The sequence below is a fragment of the Chrysoperla carnea genome, chromosome 5, assembly GCF_905475395.1.
Source record: "Chrysoperla carnea chromosome 5, inChrCarn1.1, whole genome shotgun sequence".
Taxonomy (NCBI): domain Eukaryota; kingdom Metazoa; phylum Arthropoda; class Insecta; order Neuroptera; family Chrysopidae; genus Chrysoperla; species Chrysoperla carnea.
The window spans coordinates 41882283-41906117 of NC_058341.1; the positions used below are offsets into that span (position 1 = coordinate 41882283).

Consider the following 23835-nt stretch of genomic DNA (forward strand, 5'->3'; position numbering starts at 1 on the left):
AAAAATATTTTTGGCGAAACCAAACACATTGTTTTAAAGTTCTGGGATCAAGGACAAATTTTTCTATATCTCAAATTGATTGGATAAACAACAAAACAAGAAATAGGCATTTAAAAAAATGCAGTCAAGATTAAGCCACGTGAAAATGAATTGAATGAAATAAAATCTTTCTTCAAAGTTCATGGTATGTTTTATGACCGTATCTCTGTGTCACAAAAATGCACGGATTACATATAGTAGTATTTGTAATCCGTGCATTTTTGTGGCACAGAGGTCATGGCTCTCATGCCCCTCTATGGCTCAAATGGCATTTACCAATTTCTTTACTTAAAGTTATTTTCGTTTTGTATCATCGAAAACTAATAGTAAACTAACAATAATAAAACAAGTTGTGGAATTGAATTGTACTGTCTTGCCATATTCTCAAACACGAATCTTGTATTGTACATTCACTATACTTACCACGGTGATCTCATGTTTCTGTTTCACTAATATATACGAATTGAAAACCGTAAAAAACTTGTTTCTAAATTTGTATACCACTTGAAAATTAAATGTATCGCTGATAAGACGATTTGGTGCTTTTATGTGGTGTTTAATTAATTCTCGAATCAATTGTTAGTTTTTATTTGCTAGTTCGATGTAATTTTCTCAGTTACTTTTCCAGTTTGTAATTAATATAATTCCAAGATAATAAACAGAAGTTAGTGTATGCACAAAGTATTTAGCATTTAATTTTTAAACTTTTAGCATTGCCAATTATTAGTAGTGTTTGGGAAGTTAAGTTTCGAAACTGTACAGTATCTGGAAATTAATTTTGATAGTAAAAAAAATCAAATTAAAAAAAATAACATTTATTAAAACAAAAATTTAGGCTTTAAAATCACTTTTGATAATATATTATCATTTTCATTTTATTACATTAAAATCGCTACTTTAAAATTATGGAGCGAAAATCTGGAACACATTCTAAGTTTCACATTATAAAGCACTTATTGCATAAGTTTTCTTGTTCATATAATAGTAATAAATTTTAACAATGTACTTCTTTCTGTTATTTTGTTCTACGTTTGATAGTTTTATTAATTAATGTAATGAAGTCTTTATTATTCATTAACAATTTGTAATTAATCTATTTAGTTCTATCACAAAGATACGATTACACAAAATTTTTTATTATTACTTTATTAGTAATATTGGTTATTTTATGAGTTATAAATAATTTGTATGTTGTGTTATCTAAAAAGAACGCATTTTCACGGAAAATGACTCAAACAAAAGTTTAAAAGGTTATTTCAGGACTAGATTTCAATTTTTACAATAAGAATTGAGTAAGTTTTAATTTAATTACTTTGTAGCCCAAATCGAACCTAAACTCCCATCCCCCTCTTCCATTACCCTTTAATAGAATTTTGCTCAGTGGATTCATAGCACATAGACATTAAAAGAATAATCCAAGGAGATTACTTTTTTATATCGAAAATTGATACAAAACATTAAAAAACAAGATTAGTATTATAATTTAGTTAATATTTCCGAGTTGATTGGGAGTTTTTGATGCTGATAGCATAAAAAATGATACATCGTTACATTTAATTTCGCTAAATTGCTGAAATGAACGACTTTAATCTGATATATATTATAATCGTTAAAGTTTGAATGGATGGATGAATGTTTATTACTCTTTCACGCAAAAACTACCGCACGGATTTGGATGAAATTTGGCACAGAAATAGAATATAATTTGGAATTTACTCTGGTATGGTTACCGTGGGCTAGATTTGTTTTAAATTTTCATAGGGCAAAGGATCGACATGATTATTTGCACAGGTAGTGGTAGTTTCGGAATTTTTATCCAGGAAAAATGCACGATTTCGATGAGGTAGCATACAGGAACCGTATTTTTTAAAAGGTTTTGTAAAATTTCTTGAAATAGATTTTTAGCACATTTATCTCAAGAAGGTTTGATTAATTTACACAGTAACGATAAAAACTCTCAAAATATCTTTTCATCGAGGGTAACACCGCTGAGTGAGCTAGTGTTATCATCAAGTAAGAACAACAAAAACGCAACTGCAATCTCCTAGATCGTAAATTCTGTAAGCCCTTTTCCGTGAGTAGACTTTATTTTTACACTCGACGCATGTATTTTAGTAATTATAGCCTGGTTAAACCGTTTCAAATTTGTATAATCGTACCTTTTTCAGAGTTGCCAATTTTATGAATTTTCCTCTAAATTTAGGGATATTTGATAGCAGCGTTTTTTTAAAGGTTTTGGTCATCAAAACCAATTGGATACATAGCAATACGAAGTATACGTAGAGATCTCTACCAAGACCGTTTGAATATAAAATATTATACGACTGGTGTAGTAATGGAATTTTATATTTTATTTTCGGAAAATTTTTTTTAAAAGTGGCAACTTTTTATACATTATAATAATATCTCCGTTTTAAAATACCTATAGAAAAATCACTGGGATAAGTTTCAACAACAATTTTTTTTAAAATCTATATAAAAAAAGGAAATATTTGTTAAAAAATGTATTATCTAAAAAATGTTCTAAGGCATTATAGTCGCTATTATGTGAGAGCTTTTTGTTTTTACATTAATCTATAAGGCATTTATTATAAAAATTTAAGACCGCTTATTTTTATTAGATCGTTGTTCACTAGATATATCTTTTAACCATACATACGAATTAAAATGTTCACCTACAATATACAAACTAACACCAAATCCTAGTACAAGTAAATAAAATAATATTTGTAAGGGAATACTTAATACTTCCATAATTGGATATACCCAATATCCAGTCACTTGATAAATAATATTCATCCATATACAATATGTCAGTAAAAATGCCATTAATGTTTTGATTCCGGTCGAACGTTTTGGATAATTACGTTCAGATGTTATCATCTCAATGACGGTGAATACCATGATGTTTGTATGCATTAAATGATTCAACCATCCGGGAAAATATTCATCTAATACTTTTGGGAAGATTAATTCACGATCGATGGCATATATTGCCCAAAATGTTATACCAACTATAAACGCTAATGGAAATGCAATCGTTGTGTGAAGGAAATTTTTGAATTTTTTTAATGTTTTTGAGCCAGTGATATCGCACAGCACGCACAATCCAAAGAAAAACGTTTGAATTAACTGAAAAAAAAGAAAAGAAAATTATAATATGAAATTGGAACTTTAGGTATACATGAAAATTGTTGAATCGTAATTTTGATGATTTGTGCCGATCCGTTGGGTTTTTGAAAACAGTCTCTAACAATTTATTAAAAATAGAAACATAAATTTAAATTACAGAAATGTTTCTAATAGACCTTTTCATTTTAAAAAGTGATTAACTTTTATTTCGGACAGTTTGTTAAAAAACTAATGTGATAAAATGAGTAAGAAATATCTTGTATCTTTGTCCAACTTATTATTGTCTGCCCGAAACAATAATAAATCGTAATTGGAATGTAAAGGTCTATTAAAATTGTTCGAGACTTTTATTTTAATCCAAAGCACTTGCTCAAACATAGGAATCGTTTCCTTTCACATGTTAATATGTCCGGAAATACTGGACAATCTTAATTTAAATACACTGTGTATACTGGGTTTTTAAATTCATTAAAAAATCGTCTTCATTTCATTATTAAAACTAACCAAATTCCAAACATTTAAATGTTGGAGTTTGCCAAAATGCCCAAATATATCTAAATGATTCCATGGTGTTTCAATATTATTCCAAAGATAATAACAGCCAAATGAATGATATATAATTCCAATTAAATGGAATAATAAATTATCCCAAAATGACATTATTAAAACTAAAATAATCTATTCTAAAATATTCATTCATTTCTATACTACAGAAATGATGAAATATTTATCGGATTAAAATAATTTACATGGTTAATTTAATTAGGTATTCCACCAATAACAATCATGAAAATATTTTTTAAGAAAGCATGAATTGCCGTTTACACTAATAGGCGTTGAAAATTTAACAAGTAAATCATAAACATAATTTGTTTGTGTAAATAAAGTCCAAATATCAAATAAGTCCTTTTTATATCATGCATATATGTAATATGCAAGGTATACTAAGTTTAGTCCCAAGTTTGTAACGTTTTAAATATTGATGCTAAGCAAAAAATTTTGGTATAGGTGTTCATAAAATCACCTAATTAGTCCATTTCCGGTTGTCTGTCTGTAGTCTGTCTGTCCGTCTGTCATAACGATTACTTAAAAACAAAAAGAGATATCAAGCTGAAATTTTTATAGCGTACTGAGGACGTAAAAAGTGAGGTCGAGTTCGTAAATGAGCAACATAGGTCAATTGAGTCTTGGGTCCGTAGGACCCATACTTGCAAACCGTTAGAGATAGAACAAAAGTTTAAATGTAAAAAATATTCCTTATAAAAAAATAACCAACTTTTGTTTGAAACATTTTTTCGTAAATATCACTGTTTACCCGTGAGGACGCAAATTAGGGGTAAATTGTATGTGTGACATGCATGTATGTGTAATGTGATAGAGTCATCGACACTGGCTATGAATGGTATTTCGACAATTAACTCATTCAATTGTTTGTTTTCACTTTTTACCAGTAAGATAATATGGTTGATGAATTGAACATTGCATAGACAATATTTTAGAGAAATGATTATTGAATTAGTATCTACAACAGATCTATTCTGCTTGCTGTCAAGTGACCAGACTCTGATCTGGAATCTGGAAAAAAACTTAACAGCATCACATCGTAAACAGCTAAACATAGTTTAGCTTTAGTTTTTTCTCAGGAATGATTTTGACAGTACTGGCTAAATAAATTTACATTAAACTATTTATCATTACCAAGTGTTTTATTAAAAATGAAGTTAGGGAATTACTTTTAGTATGAATATCTCGAGATATCGACTTTCGAAATTGATTAACTATTTTTTCGATTATTTTTACAATGTTACGCTGACGCTTGACATAATTCTATTTTTTTCAGATAGGTGGAACCCTAATTTGACGCTCAAGGCAAGCGTCAAGGATCGTCATGAGGTTAAATCTTTTGCTTATTCGATTATTTAGTAATAAATCACTGAATTATTTCGAATGCAGCCACGGCCTCTAACTAAATGTTGTTAAATTTCGATACCATTTCGGTCTTGGTTTTTTTTGTCAGTTAAAATCTCAATAGATTTTTGTTTTGTTATTAAAATTAAAAATTTTGACAAAATTACACCAACTTCATACATACAGTCTGTGAACAGAGGACGTGTGATCGATCATTCATGAGAAATTTTATATTGTTTCTGTTTTATAATTAGTATTTAACAGGAATTTAACTTTTTTGAGCATAAAAGTTTTTGAATCTTCAAAAATTAGCTTATAGGTAGTCTTGAGTTTAAAAGGTTAGAATTTCTTTTATTTCAATAATTTTCTTCTGTTATGTAATTGTAATGCATATTAGAGATTGATTTTTTTACTTTTCTTTTTTAAATTGATTCATATTCTATGTCGCTCAGTTCAAATGCTGTTTCTTGTTTACTTCACAAACTAAGTAAATGAAATTATAAAAAAATAACTTCAAAGTTTGAAATAAGATTAATGTTAATCTAATTTTCATACATTTATTAAAAAAAATAGTAAATATATGTAAATATACTAACCGCATCCCAATAAGTTAAAAATTTAAGTTTCCCGCAAAAATTAATACCCATACGATGTACACTCGGTGGAATTACAACAAAATACCAATCATAATAACTTCCAAATGCAAATGTAATTGCGCCCGTTAGATGAAACAATGTTTTTAATAATGTCATATTGTTTTATACCTTAACTAAAATATTTAATAACACAAATGTACTAAAACAAAACGTTCTTTTTACTAAATGATTCGATTTTATAAATTTATTTAAAGATGACGAAGTGACTTTTGAACTAGTGTATGGTTGACAGCATATTATTTTATACTATGATTTAAAATAGATAAATGTATGTTTATTATCATTGGTGTAGGATTATTTTATCTTTCTATTTTAATATGTTTATTTGTTTCAATTAATTATTATTTTTATTGTTTTTTATTAGCAGTATATTAAATCGAAAATACTTTTAATTCTACAAATCAATTTTAATAATACTTATAATAGAATTAATTTATAATAACTTCTTAAAAAGTTATTAAAATTAAGTGATTAAAAAAATTTTTATTTGCCTCTCATACGTGAATAATTACTAAATGATTCCATGAGTGTGAAAATGTACTGAATTATTCATCATAGCTTTTCATAGATGCCTGTTTGGAATATGCTGTGTCATACCATGGATAATTTTAATGCGATAAAATAAATTTAATTCATTTTTAATACCATGTAGTTTATATAAGACACTGTAGATATTCTAACAACTATATTTCATTTTAAGTTGCCTTAACTCTCGCAACGACAAGTAGATTGTCAAGACCTTAGCTCAAAAGGTATAATGTAGAAGAGATATGCCAATAAATACATCGGTAAGTTCTGAACTGATCAAGTTAGTTAGTTAAGGCAGCCACTACCCCTGAACCGTTTGGAACTGTTTAAGAATAATAGGAGTGTTTTGGCGTTATTGGACTTCAAATCGTACAGGTTGGCTGGCTAACTCGAGAGAGTCAACCTTCTTTTGACGTTATGACAAGGACAAAAGCTGAACAATGTCATAGAAGAATGAGTAATGCTCTCCTCTTCTATCGTAATATCACTATCACCAGATCAAATAGTGCTGTTGGACAAAGATAAAAGATTTTCTAGGAAGAAGTCCTAGTTGATAAATTACATGAATTAATAGTATATTACACATCTAGGGAGCAAAAGTAAAGAATATCTCAGATTTCATGTTCATTGTCGCCCGAGGGTGACAAATATGTGATCTGAGACATTTAGTTGACACTTTTCGTCTGAAGTGGCAAAAAAGAAATAAATCAACAAGCGTTTTTAAAATTTTGTTGAAAAATCGAATGAATAACAAATGATTAATATGAATGCAAAATATATGCGAGTATTTAAGAGCTTAGTAAATAATCATTATCGTTAATTTTAATTATTTTATTAATGTGTTTATCTGTAATACCAGCATAAAAGATTTTACATTCATTAGATACGGTGCGATTAAAGTACTAATTGTGTCGTGAATAATTAATTGTTTTAAAAAGTAATACTAATTACTTTTCACATATTATTAAGTACTTATATTATCTAATAGATCGTACCGTATTCAGTAGGAAATTATAGAAGGAGCACGACATGAGATATTTTTTCTCTATGTATCCCCGAAGCGGAGCCTATGCATCATAGTGAAAAATAAATAAATTTTTCTTTATATTCTTTTCTTTAATTTCATGGCCTTTAGGTGTAAATAAATTTTTGTTTACATTCTTTTCTTCAATTTCATGGTTTTTAGGTGGAAATTAACTTTTTGCTAAATAACAACGTAAAATTATCCACACAACACACAAGTAGCTATAGTTTTTCACAAAGAGTCACGCTAAAATTGATTATATTTAAGACTAAAATTTATAATAACTTTCCGACTTCTAATGTTCTTAATAATTATGCAGGTCTTGAGTGATTCCACTTTAACATCAAATCGCCATATTAGCGAAAATATAAACCAACAATATTAGATGTCTATTGTACATTCAATACTTCCAACAGACGCCACGCCACAGAGTAGCAAAATTTCTCTTTTAATACCTCCGCATTTTCGAAAAGTAGCCAGAAAGCGGACGAGGAATGAGATAATGTAAGGATTGCTCTGGGTTTGCAGTTTTTTGAAACTCCTCGTCTCATCTTGCCCGACTTTAATAAAAACCCAAGTTGTTCAAGGTCAACTTCTACTTTTTTATTTTATTTAAGGTCGTTTTTTAACAACTAGGTTATTAGCGATCGCCGAGATCTACTTTATATATATATGTGTGTAGTTATATATATGTATGTAAATAGCTGCAATGGCATATATCGCCAAATTAAAAAAAACTTCTACTTTGTCGTGATTTCTGGGGTACTATAGAACAAACTTATAAAATTTAAAAAACTCTCGAGAAATTTTTCTGGTACGGGACCCTAAACTCGCACTTGAAACGCATCTAAGAATACTTTCCATTAAATTATCTTTTCCCTTAGAGCCTTCTGCAAACTGAACCAATTTTGAGGATCATAGCCTATTTTTTAGTTGTTCCGGGTACGGAACCCTAAGTTTGTTTTTGAAACATAGCCAAGTACACTCCCCATTCAATTTCCTTTCAAACGAAACAAAAAAAATTCATATCGGTTCATCCCTTTAGGTGCTACGATGCCACAAGCAGACACACATAGCGGTCAAACTTATAACACCCCATTTTTGGTTCGTCGGTTAAAAATATCGTACACTGAGGTATCTGTGATGTCATGACAATGGTGTGTGAATTTTGACGACATATTTGATATAACTAAATAAGATTTAAAAATAGATAACGGGGAAAGCTTTCAATAAAAACCTTTAAAGATTATTTTAAATGTTATATGCTTTGATTACAGCTGTTGATACACCACTGATTTTTGTGGTAATAGCTGTTTGTGTTCACAGACTTAAATAACTGGAATGTGCATCTATCTATATTCTAGTAGTGTGAAATTAATGGTGCAATAAAATGAGAATATATGAAAATAATCGTGGGTAATCTTTCATTATCATTATTTTAATCATTGCAAAGTGAGAAGCAGATATTTACCGTAAATTACAAGTTTAGTATATAGTTTTCTACGGCTTTTCATGTGATTTTCATTCCGAGTATAGAGTCCAATAGTTTAGGTCTATGATGGTAACAATAAAAAAAAAATAGTTAACCTTACAGAAGCAACAAATAAAAATGTAGAATTTAAATATTATTGACCATGGATTCCAAAAGTAAGATAATAATTTAGTTATTAAGTAATAATATAAATAATAACATAAAAATAATATTTTTAGTTATGTCTACACATGAACATTTTATTATTCTTTTAATGAATTGATTTTTTTTTAAATTAATTATTTATCTGTGTTCGATATGTTAATTTGCGAATGAAAATTATTTTTTATGAGTTTAATGATATACAAGAATTTTAATGATAAAAATCTAATTGCGTAAAGATTGAATGAACTTAGCCTTCGTATCATTTTTGTATTCATTGCTGGAATACAATTTTTCATCTCCTTTGTACAGCAAGTTTTCTGAATTTACCTAAAAGCGCTGAAGCTACTAATTATTTTGGAACGATTTCGCAATCAATTTGTCTAATCACATTTGGTTTCTTTAGATGTCGAAGCGAAATTTCAAATTAATGAAGGGAAGTGGGTGATGAGGTTCATAGGTTGAGAAGAATATAGACTTGTATTAAATATAGACCGATAAAACTGTATCATTAATAAGGCTGAACACCAGATTGAGCTGCACATTGTTTTTCAAAATGAGGTTTTATGTTTTTGATTGATTCAAATAAAATATGAATTTATTGGATATAAATAGATAGTAAATGAGATGTTTCTGATTTGCTATCTGTATACATTATATTGAAAAATAGTTAGAAATTAATGTTTTATTTTAAGTTAACTGATTCATTAGAATGAAACATTTTCGAAGGGGATAATATTTTTATAAGAAATCCAATGAAAGTTATCGTTTTATAATATTTCCCATTCTCATTGTACAAGTATGTAATAGTATCTTCTCCCCTGTGTAAAACAATCCCTACCATTATTTCGAGTGTTATGGAAGGGGAATAAGTGAGAGCAAGGGAGATGAAGGCTATAACGCGGTGTTCTTTACCAATCTTTACTTTTAGCCCAGAAAAGCGGGCGAGTATCAAGCTAGTCTGATATATATTATCGTGAAAGTTTGGATGGATGGATGTTACTCTTTCACGCAAAAACAACCGAATGGATTTGGATGAGATTTGACACAGAGATAGATTAATGAAATAGCACATAGGGTACTTTTTATCCCAGTAAATTGAATCATTCCCGTGGGATAGATCTGTTTTAATTTTTCATAGAGCAAAGGATTGGCATGATTTTTTACATAGGTAGTGGTAGTTTAGGGATCAGAAAATGACACAGGCTAATTTTTATCCCGGAAAAATGCACAGTTTCTATTGGATAGCATACAGGAACCATGTTTTTTAACGGGTTTTGTAAAAGTTCGTGAAATAGATTTTTAGCGCATTTTTTCAAGAAGGCTTGATTAATTTACACAGTAACACACCGTGGTGCGGCTAGTATTTTTATATAAAAAGTATAATTATTGATTTTAAGATCCAAGTTTAATAGTTTCAAGATCATGGTTTGTATAGGAATGGGTTAATAATATGGAAGTATCATCCCTGCCGGCACTGGTTTTGTGAAGATTGGCAAACAATTTTATAACGTATTTTCACGTTTTCTTAAGAGAGGCAACTTTTTTTTCCAATTTTACTCGAATGTATGATTTGTTTATTTAAAGATATGTAAAACAAGTCATTTTAGAGTTTGCATGAACAAATTTACACTTTAAATGCTTCAATCTAAAAATTTACCGACGTATGAAGTGTTTAAAAATTTTACTATAACTTTCTAAAGGCTATTTTAATCAGTCTATAACAGAACGTACTTTAGCGGGAATGTTCACATTGCTTTTTTCAAAGGCTAAAGTGTATGAATTTATCGGAAAATTAAAAAAGTAGTAATTTCAATTAAAGATAACTGTACCACAATCTCCATTGCCTGGTTGATGCTTGAGTGAAGGAATTTAGGAATTTTCTAGTAAAATTATTTCCGAAACTTAATAAATATTATTATTTTTATAAATGATTTAAAAATAAACGTTGATTCACGCGCGAATAATGCTCACAAAATTAACAAAAAAAAAATTTTATATAAAATAAATTTTGAACATCAAAAAAAGTATTCCTTACCACATTCCAATGTGTCAGAAACATTGATCGACCATTTAAGGGCATATTTAATTTATGTATTGGTATAATATCCCCGGAATGTTTAACGTAATTTTGATCATAGTAAACACCATAAAGAAAATGTATAAAACTAAATACATGGAACAATTTGTCCATTGTTGGAATATATTCAAACAATAGACTGAAGTTCTCAATTTCGTCTCAATCGAATGAATATAACAATTTTCATTTTTAGTACAATTATCCGCAACAAATAATCAATATTGGTACTGCGGTATATTGATTAGATAATAAATAGTGTGACGTTATTTAGATAATTTATTAATTAAAAAAAAAAATAAGTTGACATTCCATTTTTACTTCAAAATTATTTATTTAGGTATGTATTAAGTGGTAAAATATTACTTGTTTGCCGTTTGGCCTAATAAGTTGTTATATCATGCATATATGTAATATGCAAGGTATACTAAATTTAGTACCAAGTTTGTAACGCTTATTATTATATAAAATATTGATGCTACGCACAAAATATAGGTATAGGTGTTCATAAAATCACCTAATTAGTCCATTTCCAAGGTAAAATTTTTACAGCGCACTCAGGACGTAAAAAGTGAGGTCAAGTTCGTAAAAGAGCAACATAGGTCAATTGGGTCTTGTAAACCGTTAGAGATAGACAAAAGTTTAAATGTAAAAAATATTCCTTATAAAAAAATAAACAACTTTTGTATGAAGCATTTTTTCGTAAACATCACTATTTACCCGTGAGGGTGCAAATTAGGCGTAAGTTGTATAGTATGTATTATATGGGAATAGCAGTATGTGTGACATGTATGTATGTGTAACGTGTTACAGTCATCAACACTGTCTATGCATGGTATTTCAAAAATTAACTCAGTCAATTGTTTGTTTTCACTTGTTTTATTAGTCATTTCTAAATTAAACGGAGTATTTTCTTTCTTCAAAACTAAATTAATAAGTTGCCTCGATCTAAGCCAGTACGCTGGAATCATCCAAAAGGGGAGTGTGGGGGGGTATTCAAACTTTTGTTCATCATATTTATAAGTCTTAAAGTCAATAAAAGCAAGAAACCTTTTTTCGAGTAAGAGATAATTTTATTAGAGCCAAAATGTGATATTCAGTTACTATTTGTTAACCCCCGAACTAAGAAAAGGGGTGTTATAAGAATGACTGCTTTGTGTGTGTGTGTCTATCTGTGTGTCTGTCTGTCTGTGACATCGTAGTGCCTAAACGGATGAACTGGATGAACACGGAAAAACTAAAAAATTGGCGATGATCATCAAAATCGGCTCAGTTTGGAAATGGCTTTAAGGAAAACGTAACTTAATGGAAAGTGTTCTTAAATATGTTTCAAGTGCGAGTTTAAGGTTCCTTACCCGAAAAATTTGTCGGGGGTTTTTTAAATTTTGTAAATTTCACTTGTCAATTAGTTAATTCTGCGAGGACAGAAAAAAAATTCTACCAAAATTCTCTGCGCATCTGCCATTGTCAAGTATATTGAGCGAGGCTAAACCGTTTAGCCGATCTTCAAGCATTGTCGATCTACGGTATGTTTTGAGACAATGTAACGTTGAAATAGAGCGTTCGTTCGTCGATGTTGTCACAGGAAAAACTGTTTGAACGCGAAGCATTTGGTAGAAATGCATCTTCAAATTATAGAATTATAGTAGTAAATGGATTGATGGAGGATCGATTTCACTAAGAAGAAACACTACTACTATTACAAAGTTAAGGTAGATCAAGTTAATTGTAATATAATGTAAATGAACTATTTTTTATTTGACCGATTTGCAATAATAAGTCACGATTGATATGATTTATCAAAATATTATTTGTCTGATGTGTCTGTATGTTTTCATTGTGGCATAGTTCAAATGATAATTTTTTTTTTAAATACTCTTTTATTATAAAAAAACATCAGTAATTTGTCTAATTCTAGACATGCAGGCAGTATGTAGCTAAGGCAGTTTAAAAAAAAAAATTAGTTAAAAATACTTTTTTATGGTTTAAGATTTTATTGCACTGAAAAATAGAAAATAATTGTATTCGGTAAGTCATTCATATTGACAATAAGTAAAGCTTAAAACTGAAACTTAAATGCAAGTAATGCAAAAATGGTAATTTTTATTTCGTGGGTCCATTTATGTAAGTTAAAAGAGGAGGGAGGGGTAACAAATTAAACATTTTGAGTGAAAATTCAAGATCAGCGACCCCAAAAACCCATTTATACGTCATTAAAGTTCTTAATTTGCAAAAAAAAGGTTATTTTTATTTTGGGGGTCCACTTATGTAAGCTAAAAGAGGGGGGATAAACATTTTGACTGAAAATTCGAGATCAGCAATCCCAAAAACCCCCTTAAACGGCATTAGAAATCACATCATTTACGAACTCGACTTCACTTTTTACGTCCTGAGCACGGTATAAAAATTTCATCTTGATATTTTTTTTCGTTTTTGAGTAATCGTGTTGACAGACAGACGGACAGACGGACAGACAACCGAAAATAGACTAATAAGGCGATTTTATAAACACCTATACCAAAATTTTGTTCATAGCATCAATATTTTTAAGCGTTACAAACTTGGGACTAAAATTAGTATACCTTGTATATTACATATATGCATGGTATAAAAACCGCAAGTCGTTACAACCAGCAAACAAATTTTTCGAAGGAAAAAGCTTCGTTTATTATACTAGTTTGAACTTAAAAATATGATAACTGATATGGATAACACATTTAGTATTGTTCAAGGTTATCCGATAATAAAATGTTTGTTAATTTTAATAACTATTGTATTACTTGCAGGTTTGTTAATTACTATTTGTCTACTGTTAATAATAGTATTTACAGAATATGAATGACTACCGACAGACTACAATAATATTTTCATGGTAATTAGTGACATACCCGCACGATTCAATATACGTATCGTAACTTTGTCTTCATTTTAGAGCTAGTAGTGGTAATGTAATTATTGTTATTATTTTTTACCTCTTAATTAGAGATGTTCCGGATATTCGTTCAATTTAAAATGTTCTAATTATTATTTACTAAAATTATTTGCTATTAACCATAAAACCCACAAAAAGTTGTACAAAAGATCCATAAAAAAGAAGATATTTGACGGTGGATATTTGGTTAATTTGGAAAAAAAACACACGAAAATCTGGTTCCTTTTATTACTAAGATATCTAAAAGATATTTATTCAATCGTCCAAGGGATTTGTGTTTTAAGGGTCAAAAATCCTCTAAAAAAAGATTTACTATCGTTTTAGAATTTCATGAAACTTAGTATACAGGGTGATTTTTTAAGTTAACATCGAATTCGATCAAAGCCTTATTTTTCGGGTTTCAAGCATATGTCAACTTAAAAAACCTATAAAGAACAAAAATTGCGTAGGTACATTTAACGATAGGGTCAGCAGTTTTATAGAATATATCGTCGAAGCTTTTGTATTAGAAACTTTTATTTCGGATCGATTCTGGAAATATCTCGAAAAATACTAATTTTATCGTTAAATGAACTTGATTTTTATTGGCCTTAATAATCGTAAATAATCCAAAGGCACAAAAATCTGTTTGATTTGGCGATTAAATAAAGTTTCTGAGATATCAACTGATAGACATATTTCTGAGGTATCAACTGGAAATATGACTTTCGTTTACGTTTTTAGGTGATATTTCGAAAAATACATCTCATTTCACGTCACGTCGCGATACTAAGTTTCATCTTAATTTGTAATAGACTTTAAGATCTACCTATTATGTAATACAAAGTAAATCAATTTTTGTAAAATTGATTTTCATCGAATTTCCAGAAAATTATTAATAAATATTATATAATTTAAATTATCTAATAAAATTATCTCAATAATTAATAAATATTATATTTATTGATAAATAAAACTTATTAAAATTATGTTTATGAAAAACGATAATAATTTTTATGAGTTTTATTTCAGATTTATTTACCTACTATTTATAGATCCGGCTTTGGTACAAAAATAACGGACCGGATTTACATATATTAGGATCAGACGATTCAAACAAAGTTTTTATTTTATCAGTGTATTGATATGGTTTATAAATTAATTTTTTTAATCTTGGTCTGTAGTTTTGAAAATATTTATCTCCACTATTCAAATATTAAACAAAGATAAATATGAAATTTAAAATTACTTAAATTCAGTGATTCTCAAGAAAAAAAATTATTTATTTATTTGAATAATTTTGAAAGTTGTTAATGAAAGATTGTTTAAAATTATTAAACACATTTAGACCTAATACCCGAAAATATAGACTTAAGCACTGTATCGAATGTCATCGGGGAGAGGGTCGGGGTATATAATAAATCTGTTCCATGATTTTATGTGGTTCTAGAGATGTCTGAACAATTGTCATTAAAATTCTAATAAAGTGAGATAATTTGATAATAAAATGCGACGATAAACGACGATAAACTTTTTATACTTTCAGTTTTTATTTCCCAATTAAATTATTTTACAGTTAAGGATGGAATTTTTGAAGACATCGAGTTGGACATACTTATTGAAATAAATACCACGATACTTGAAATAAAATTGTATATTAAGAAATTCTATTTAAAAAATACAATTAAAAAAAACATACAACAGACTTACATGTATTAATTTTTTAATTTTGTGAAATATATTTGTAATGTATTATATGAATAAATTTAGCTACTGACGATGATTGCGTTGCAATCGAAATATCGATATTTAGTGGCATGAAAATCTGGTATATGTTTTTTAATTGTATTTTTTTAAATAGAATTTCTTAATATACAATTTTATTTCGAGTATCGCGGTATTTATTTCAATAACTATATTTTAAATTTTTTTGGTAGTCCCTTTCATATAAACAAGTGCAAGCCTAACAAGCCTACTTACTTTCACTGGTCTGTGAATGGATGGATATTTTAATTTTTCCAATAACAATACTTGGGAAATTTGGTAAAGATCTTTTTCGTTCGTATTAATAAGCTTATACAGAAATTGCAGAGTTCTATAGTCAATTGTAGACACAAGTTCGCAGTTTTTAAGTTATTGGCAGTTTAATGATTGGAAAACTCCAAAAAGGTTATTTTCAAAGCTGAAAAACAATGCTTCAAAATTAATTTTTGTACTTTTCAAAATCTTAAAACGATCTTTGAACGTTATGACTCTTTAGAAGTTGATAAAAGAATAGAACAATTATATAACAGCCTGTTTGCAAATATATATATAATTTATGTCTTGCTATCTCTGGTCTTTAGTTCAAATAAGACGAATTTTTAGGGTTGTTTTTTGAGCAGATTAGAATTTGGAAAAAAATACAAAAAAAAACAGCTTTTTAAACATTTTTCTGGTTTATATTTCAATGCACTTTCCCCAAATTAAGTTATAGGGTTGAAAATCGTTATGTATTTAGCAATTTTAAGCCAATAAAAAGCGTATAACAGTAAGAAACATTAAATATGGGGGAAATACGACTTTAATGACGGAACACTAATCCTCACGACTTTTTTTTATAATGTAGAATGTGCTACTAATTTTCTAATATTTGTTTATTTTCTGCCATTGTTTTATAATTATGTATAGTTCTTATATTAACTTAGACTTAGAGAGAAGATTTTAACCGGAATTGAGTATGCAAAAACCTCTGAGCTCATTTTTTCATTTAGGTCGCATAGTGATATCTTTTGATCGAATAAACGAATATGGAATATGAATATATCTTTGTAAATATAAACCTTACAAAAAAAGGGAGTGTATTCAACATTCTAAAATTTTATTTTCCGCAACTTGGCCTAAAAATTTGAATTTTCCTAATATTAATCGAGAAATTTTGCAAAGATGCAAAGGAGTTTTCTTCGTAGGATTTTATCTGGTACGGTAATGTATTCTCCAAATATGATAATTAACGCACCGTGTATTGAGGTAAAAATTTAAGTTAGAGGAATATGAGGAGGTTGTAGATTATGATTGACGTAAAATATGTGTCGAAATTATTGCTGTAATATATAATATCATATATTAATTGACAGTTTTGTTAATAATACTCGATATATTTTTGATTGATTGACAATTTCCACTCCTCCACAAAAGATAACGAATCGATCTACAAATAGTTTATAAAAAAATAGTATATAAAAAAAATTTTCTAATTATCATATAGCATGTGGGGAATTTTGCTTTTACTTTTACGGTTCCGTAACTAGAACATGTTCAAGCACAGCTCTGCGATCTCCCTTATTGCAAAGGATGATCCAAATAGAGTTTTCCAACAAATTAAAAAGAAGAGCAATGTCGTGGGACACCCGGTAGAAACTATGCCATTTTCGTACCTTCGTACATTATAAATGTAGCGCTTACTTTCTTATTTACAAGATATTTTTCTGAAAATTTAAGATATTAATTTTAGAAGTCAAATACTTGTTTGATTATAGCTACTTTTAGTTTTTACTGTATGCATTAATTGTAATATTAGCGTAAAAAAGACATACTTCTGATTTAGTAGTCAACTCAATATGTGCGTACATTACGTTTGTTTTGATCAGGATATTTATTATGACAAAATATAAAAATTTCATTGTACTTATTTTAAATTATCTCTGTTATCTTTAACTTCTGATAACTTTACAACTCAATTTTTTTAAATGATAAAACATAAAATTTTAATAGCAAATACAAATTGTCAAGGGTATAATATTTTTGCATTTCTTAAAATTCATGGCAAGTTGAATCGATTGAAAAAGTTTTAGTTTTCTAGGTATTAACCTAGATGAAAATAGTCGGTTTTTGGTGAGGTTTGTTTTGTTGCACTTTTTTTGGTTTTACCTCCCAACCAGCAAACATATCAGAACGAAAACGTGCGATAAGGGACATAGTTTAATAGTTTTCCAATAGTTGCAAAAATACACAAAATGTAGATAATATTATCTTAGGTATACTTTTATTAATCGAATATTAAGTATACTTCATTTAATATGAAAAATAATGTCAGCCAAATGGCTTCCAAATGGCTGCCACTGGATATTCTGCAGAAGTTTATTCGTTCAAGGTAATTTTCTACGACTTTTTGCATGTTTCGAGGGGGGAGGGGGGCTCAGCTGTAAATTGGTGTTAGCTTTTAAGTGCTCGATTCAGTTGTCTTATTGACATACTTTACAAACAACGAATTTTAAATTTTACAAATAATTATTAAAGTATTTGATACTTTTCAATAAAGCAAGTTTTCTTAGTTTTAATAATTATATATATTTTTTTAAATGGTATTTTTCCGGAATAACCTGTAGTCGAACACATTCTTTTTTACTATTTACATGAAAAATTAAAATTAATTCAAGGTTATAGGAAAAATTGTCTGCGAAAATCAATTCTCACTCACAGATATTTTATATCATGTATATATAGCAGAATAAATAAACAAATTCTTCTTGATTTTTTACTAAAAACATCTATAACAAGTGAAAACAAACAATTGACTGAGTTAATTGTTGAAATACCATGTATAGATGTATTTTATAAGGAACATTTTGTACATTTAAGCTTTTGTTCTATCTCTAACGGCTTACAAGATGGGTCTTACAGACCCAAGACACAATTGACCTATGTTGCTCATTTACGAACTCGACCTCACTTTTTACGCCCTCAGCACGCTATAAAAATTTCAGCTTAATATATCTTTTCGTTTTTGAGTAATCGTGATGACAGACAGACAGACAGACAACCGGAAATGAACTAATTAGGTGGGCACAATATTTTTAAGCATTAAAAACTTGGGACTAAACTTAGTATACTTTGGTATATTTCATATACATGGTATAATAAGTAACAATTTACAGAAAATCTGCCGTACATTTTTTGTTTATAACAATTTAAAAAAAATCGTCAAATTTCAAGGTGAATTACAAAAAAAAAAAAAATGAAACAATTCTCAGGTATCTGGGAGTTAAATCATTAATTCAAAATTTTTGAGTTTTATAATCTTGCTTTTAATAAAAAGTATTTCATATTACCTGACCTTGTCATGCAAAAATTTGATTATAATATTAGGTGCAAACAACATAGCTTCTTTTTAATTATACATAGGTATTAAATTATTAATAATGGGAGGGCAAAGTTCGTAATATAGTAGGTATATAGAAGAAAGTTATGTTCATTGTGAAGGACGTATGAATTAACATAATATATTGTTGAGCCATAAATATACTTAATAGTAGCGGAAACGAAACTCTAAAAACAGTCAAAGTTCGAAAAATTAGATTATTTAATTAATTAGTGATGAAAATGATTCCAAACTTGATACAGGCGGGTTTTAGGGGTCGCCAAACATGAATATCATGTCACAATTGGTTTACGAGGTACCTGGCTAACAGGGTAAACTGTATCTCTGTCGTCTCCTGAAGTTTTCGAGAAATTCGTTATATAATTGGGCTAAAATCGTTACTCGGGGATTTTTAGGGTCGCTGTTATTTCGGGGGCTATTATTATAATTAAAACAATGATGGGAGGCTAGGAAGATACACTGTTTTGGTCAATAGATTTACAGTAGAGTCTCAGTAATTGGAACATCTTGTAGTCCGGCCTTTCCACTCTGCGAGGAAGAATAAAATTACTTAAAAATAATGTATGTACTACATACATTAATTTTTTTTTACAATTCCAGTAATTCGACACCCCTTTGTTTTTAATGAGTTCGAATTAGTGAGACTCTACTGTACATATATTTTAGAAAATTTCCTATCAAATAGTTACTTGAAATTTAAAGACATTTTAAAAGTATTATGGAACCCTATTAGTCTTAAATTTTAAAAAGGTAGTATTAAAAAGACTTTTTAACATTTTAAGACACAGTAAGCTTTTCAACTTGTATGGCCTATTATAAAAGGTAAATAATTTAGTTTCCAATTTTATCTAATGTAAGTATTAAGGTGTTTCGATACCAAAACTAATATGAAATTTTGTGTGTCAATTAATAAGTATTTAATAATACGCCTTCTGTATTTTCAAGATGATTCTCTGTACGGTTTATGAGAAATTAATTTTTAAAATAGCCCTTTTTACATGGCGGTATATCAAGAAGTCGTAATAAATGTTGATTTTTTAGTCAGTAAGTGCTTTAAAAATGCTTTACCATTTACAAAAAAAACTTTTATCAATATTCCTCAAGTTTTTCCTCATTTAAGCTTTAAAATCATACCAAAATTAAAAACTGTGCATAAAAATGAAAAACTTTTTTTGGTAAAAACACTGACTATGGTAGTTAATTTCTCCTAAACCGTACAAAGAATCGATTTGGATTTTTCACAAAAGGATGATTAATGATAAATGAAATTTCAAGTCTTTGATATCATTTTCAATTTGCTTTTGTGAAAAATTCATATCGATTCTCTGAACGGTTTATGAGAAATGTGCCCTTTTTTTGGTAAAAAAAACTTACTTTTGATAGTTAATTTCTCGTAAACCGTTTAGAGAATCGATATGAATTTTTCACAGAAGACGTATGAAAGGATGATTAATTGATAAATACAATTTCAATTTTTTTTATCACTTTTTTGGTATCGAAATACTTTAACTTATTCTCTATACGCATTGGAGATTACAGCACTAAACATTCGTATGGCAGCATTAAAAAGAAGCATTTTTTGAAATATTACAAGTGTACATCCTCTCGGGAATGGAAAACCATAGACGTTACAAGAAATAAAATGATAAAAGCTTCATGTAAATCAGTCTAGCCGGTTACGCGTGATTTAATAATAATTATTTGATATCTTAAATCTTTATAACATAAATAAGATGGAAAAAATTTATAAAACAATTACTATCTGGTGTCAATTGAAATTGTATTATCATTAATGAAGCCATAATAAAATAAAATATTTTTTATTTATATTACTTTTAAAAGATAAGATTAATTAATTGCAATGTCATAACTCATAATACTTATATCCGTGTATATATACAAAGTACACGCGTGTTTTTCAGCGGAGTACCTCCAAACCGATTTTTGCCTACCAAATGCTTAAAAGTATTTCATTTTTGGCTAATATGAAAGAAATTTTGGCAAAGGAAAAATACTTTTCGATTTATTTTCCTGTTTTTTACATTTATCAGGCCCTTATTATAGAGACCTGGCTACTAATAGAACTTAGGCCAATATTGTTTGAGGGCGTTGCTTCTCCTAAAGAATCGAAAAAATTTAGTAAATGACGGTGTAATTTATTGTCCAGTGTATAATTTTCGCCGAAATATCCAATTTTGTAGGTCTGCTGGATGTAGCATCATATTTCGCCTTCGCTAATACTTCAAATTTTAAATTTTACAACTATAAATTGGAGGATCCCTTGCCGATTACAGTATCCACTTTCATAGTTTGATTAGCAGAAATTTTCAACCATTTTGTTCGTAGCTGTTTTGAAAAACCGGAAAAAATGTTTAGCTCTACGTTTATATACTACGCTAATTTTCCGTGGTTTCCCTTCGTTGCAGAAGTGAGGAAAAGAAACACCGTGATCTGTCAGCAGCAAGTGAAAAAAACTTAGTGAGGTGAACTTATTGAGGTAGAATCGTTTTCAGGGTCGCAATGAAAAGAGTGGCGTCGATTATGATAGCCTCCTATTCCAGATTCTCACGAGAGAAATCTTCCAGAGTGACCAACATCCCTCACTACCCTATTCTACGAAATAACGGCTTTTAGAAATCTTGGCTTCAGATCCTTCAATAAGGTTTAGTTTGAGTAGAATTTTGGATTTATTTAAGGTAGTAGATAAGGTAGGTAATGGTAGTACGAGCACCAAGACAATTTTAGATTTAGGGTTGAAACTATTTGTACCTTATTTTCAACTTTGATGATGAATTTTGTTGAACTTCATGAATGTAGACGAAAAATAAGAATCAAATTTTTCGATACCTGTCTTGGTTTTCGAAATATCGAAAACTAAATAACTAAACAAAATTTTCGATGTTTTGAAAATTACTCCAGGTATTGACTCAACTTTTTTCACAACCTTTGATCGTAAGGCTCTTTTAATAGAAACTTTTTTCTTACTACTATATTATTTTCTAGTTTTAATAGACAAAGATAACGGATATCTAAAATTCAAATATTTATTCGTTTGAATATGTGATTAAATTAGGCGGGAATTTAAACAATTACACAAAACAATTGAAACTTTAATTAGTTCCAAGCGACTTAACTAATTGTTATCAGAGATAATTAGTATTCACAGTTTCTATGTTGCTATATAAAGTTGGCCTTACAATGCGAAGAGGTACTTGTATTCTGGTATTATTTACACAAACAAAATGCTTAGCATAAATAATGTAAAAAAACTACGATGAAAAATTTATCTCCATAGCTTTAGAAAAGCTTTATTACATTTTGTATAATAAATAAGAATAAGATGATAGATGCGCTTACCAGACACCAATGTGTTAAGAATATTATACGTCCTTTGAAAGGTAAGTTCCAACTTTGTGTTTTCAGAATTGTGTGCGGTATAAACACATGATTTAAGTCATAATAAACACCATACCCATAATGGGCAAAAGCAACTAAATGATACAATATATGTAACATTTTTAAAACCACTGTTTATTATAAAATATGATAATGAAAACTTTAAGACGTTTTTATGGTTACGAAAACACTAAATAAATTTATTTCATTGATCTAAATAAGAAGAATTCACAATCACTTTTTGACAACTAATATGTAAGGTGTATGAATGAAGAGAACTCGCTGGAGAATATAATAAAAGAATACCTTCACTTCAAACATTTATAAATATGATAGTTTTATTAAATAATTCATAGTACTTGTTGATTTTGGGTGGGGGAATTAATTTTATTTTAATTAATACATATTATAATATAAAAATTATATTTAGAGTTTAATATTTGTTTATTTGTGGTTTGATTAGATTACGACAAAAAAAAAAGACCACTATTTTTTTATTGATTATCCTAATTATCCTTCACTTGTAAAGATAACAGAAAAATTATTTTTGTTAACTCCAAATATTATGTGCGGTATATACAGCGTGTTAATTTAATCAAATTATACCGCGCGCAGTGACCTTCCAATTAATACCATGCTATAATATAATCCACAAATGTCGTTTAATACTTATGTATTACCTACGTATTTATGAACATAATTTAGACATGATCGTAATAAAGTCTCCCTTCTAGTTTTAATATATAAAACTCATTTTTTAAATCCGTAAACTTTTGGCACCTTTAAACAGATATATTAGCATTAAAAATTTTGAAACACGAGAAGTTTTCGCGAAGCTGCGATTAGTTGAAATTGAATGAAATTTTGATACAAATTTTTATTGCGTTAATTTTGACGTCAAGTCAATAAAATAACGTGTATATTTTACGATTGGATGAGTAGTTTTCGAAACACTACCTAAAATTCTGTTTCGAAGTGATTCTAAAGGTAAATCGAAAAATACTAATTTAATAGAAAAATTAGTTGAATTTTTATGTTTTTTGGAGTCCTAACTATCCCAAATATTCCATATACCTTTGAAATACGTTGTTTTTTTATTGAACGGCAACCACCCTTCGTTGGATTTTATCCGATATCTCAAAAACTGCCAGTTCAAAACGCAAATGGATTCGATTGTTGTACTTTTTGTGTCAATATTACATACTGTTTATTAACCAAATCGACGACAACAAAATTGTTCTTTTTTTTTATACAATTTTCATGGGGGCTACTTATAACTTCGTAGAAAATATCGAATAAATTATGAAAAAAGTTTTATTTCGGAATTTGATAAAACTTGGTATACAGGGTATTCCATAATTGATTGTAAAGCTCTGCACTTTCTGAATAAG

General features: G+C 28.6%; 1 protein-coding gene across 3 annotated transcripts; it reads right to left on the minus strand.

Moving 5' to 3' along the window:
• Positions 1–869: 869 nt before the first annotated feature.
• Positions 870–22740, minus strand: LOC123300161 (androgen-induced gene 1 protein-like). 3 transcript variants are annotated; one of them, XM_044882662.1, is made up of 2 exons: positions 22406–22740; positions 870–3171 (listed from the first exon to the last, which is right to left on the minus strand). In XM_044882662.1, the coding sequence occupies exons 1-2, from the start codon at positions 22562–22564 to the stop codon at positions 2638–2640; spliced, it is 693 nt and encodes a 230-aa protein (XP_044738597.1). In that variant the 5' UTR covers positions 22565–22740; the 3' UTR covers positions 870–2637. The 3 variants fall into 3 exon arrangements, with proteins under 3 accessions (XP_044738597.1, XP_044738599.1, XP_044738598.1); XM_044882664.1 differs by lacking the exon at positions 22406–22740 and adding an exon at positions 10959–11152; XM_044882663.1 differs by lacking the exon at positions 22406–22740 and adding an exon at positions 5676–5962.
• Positions 22741–23835: the final 1095 nt, after the last annotated feature.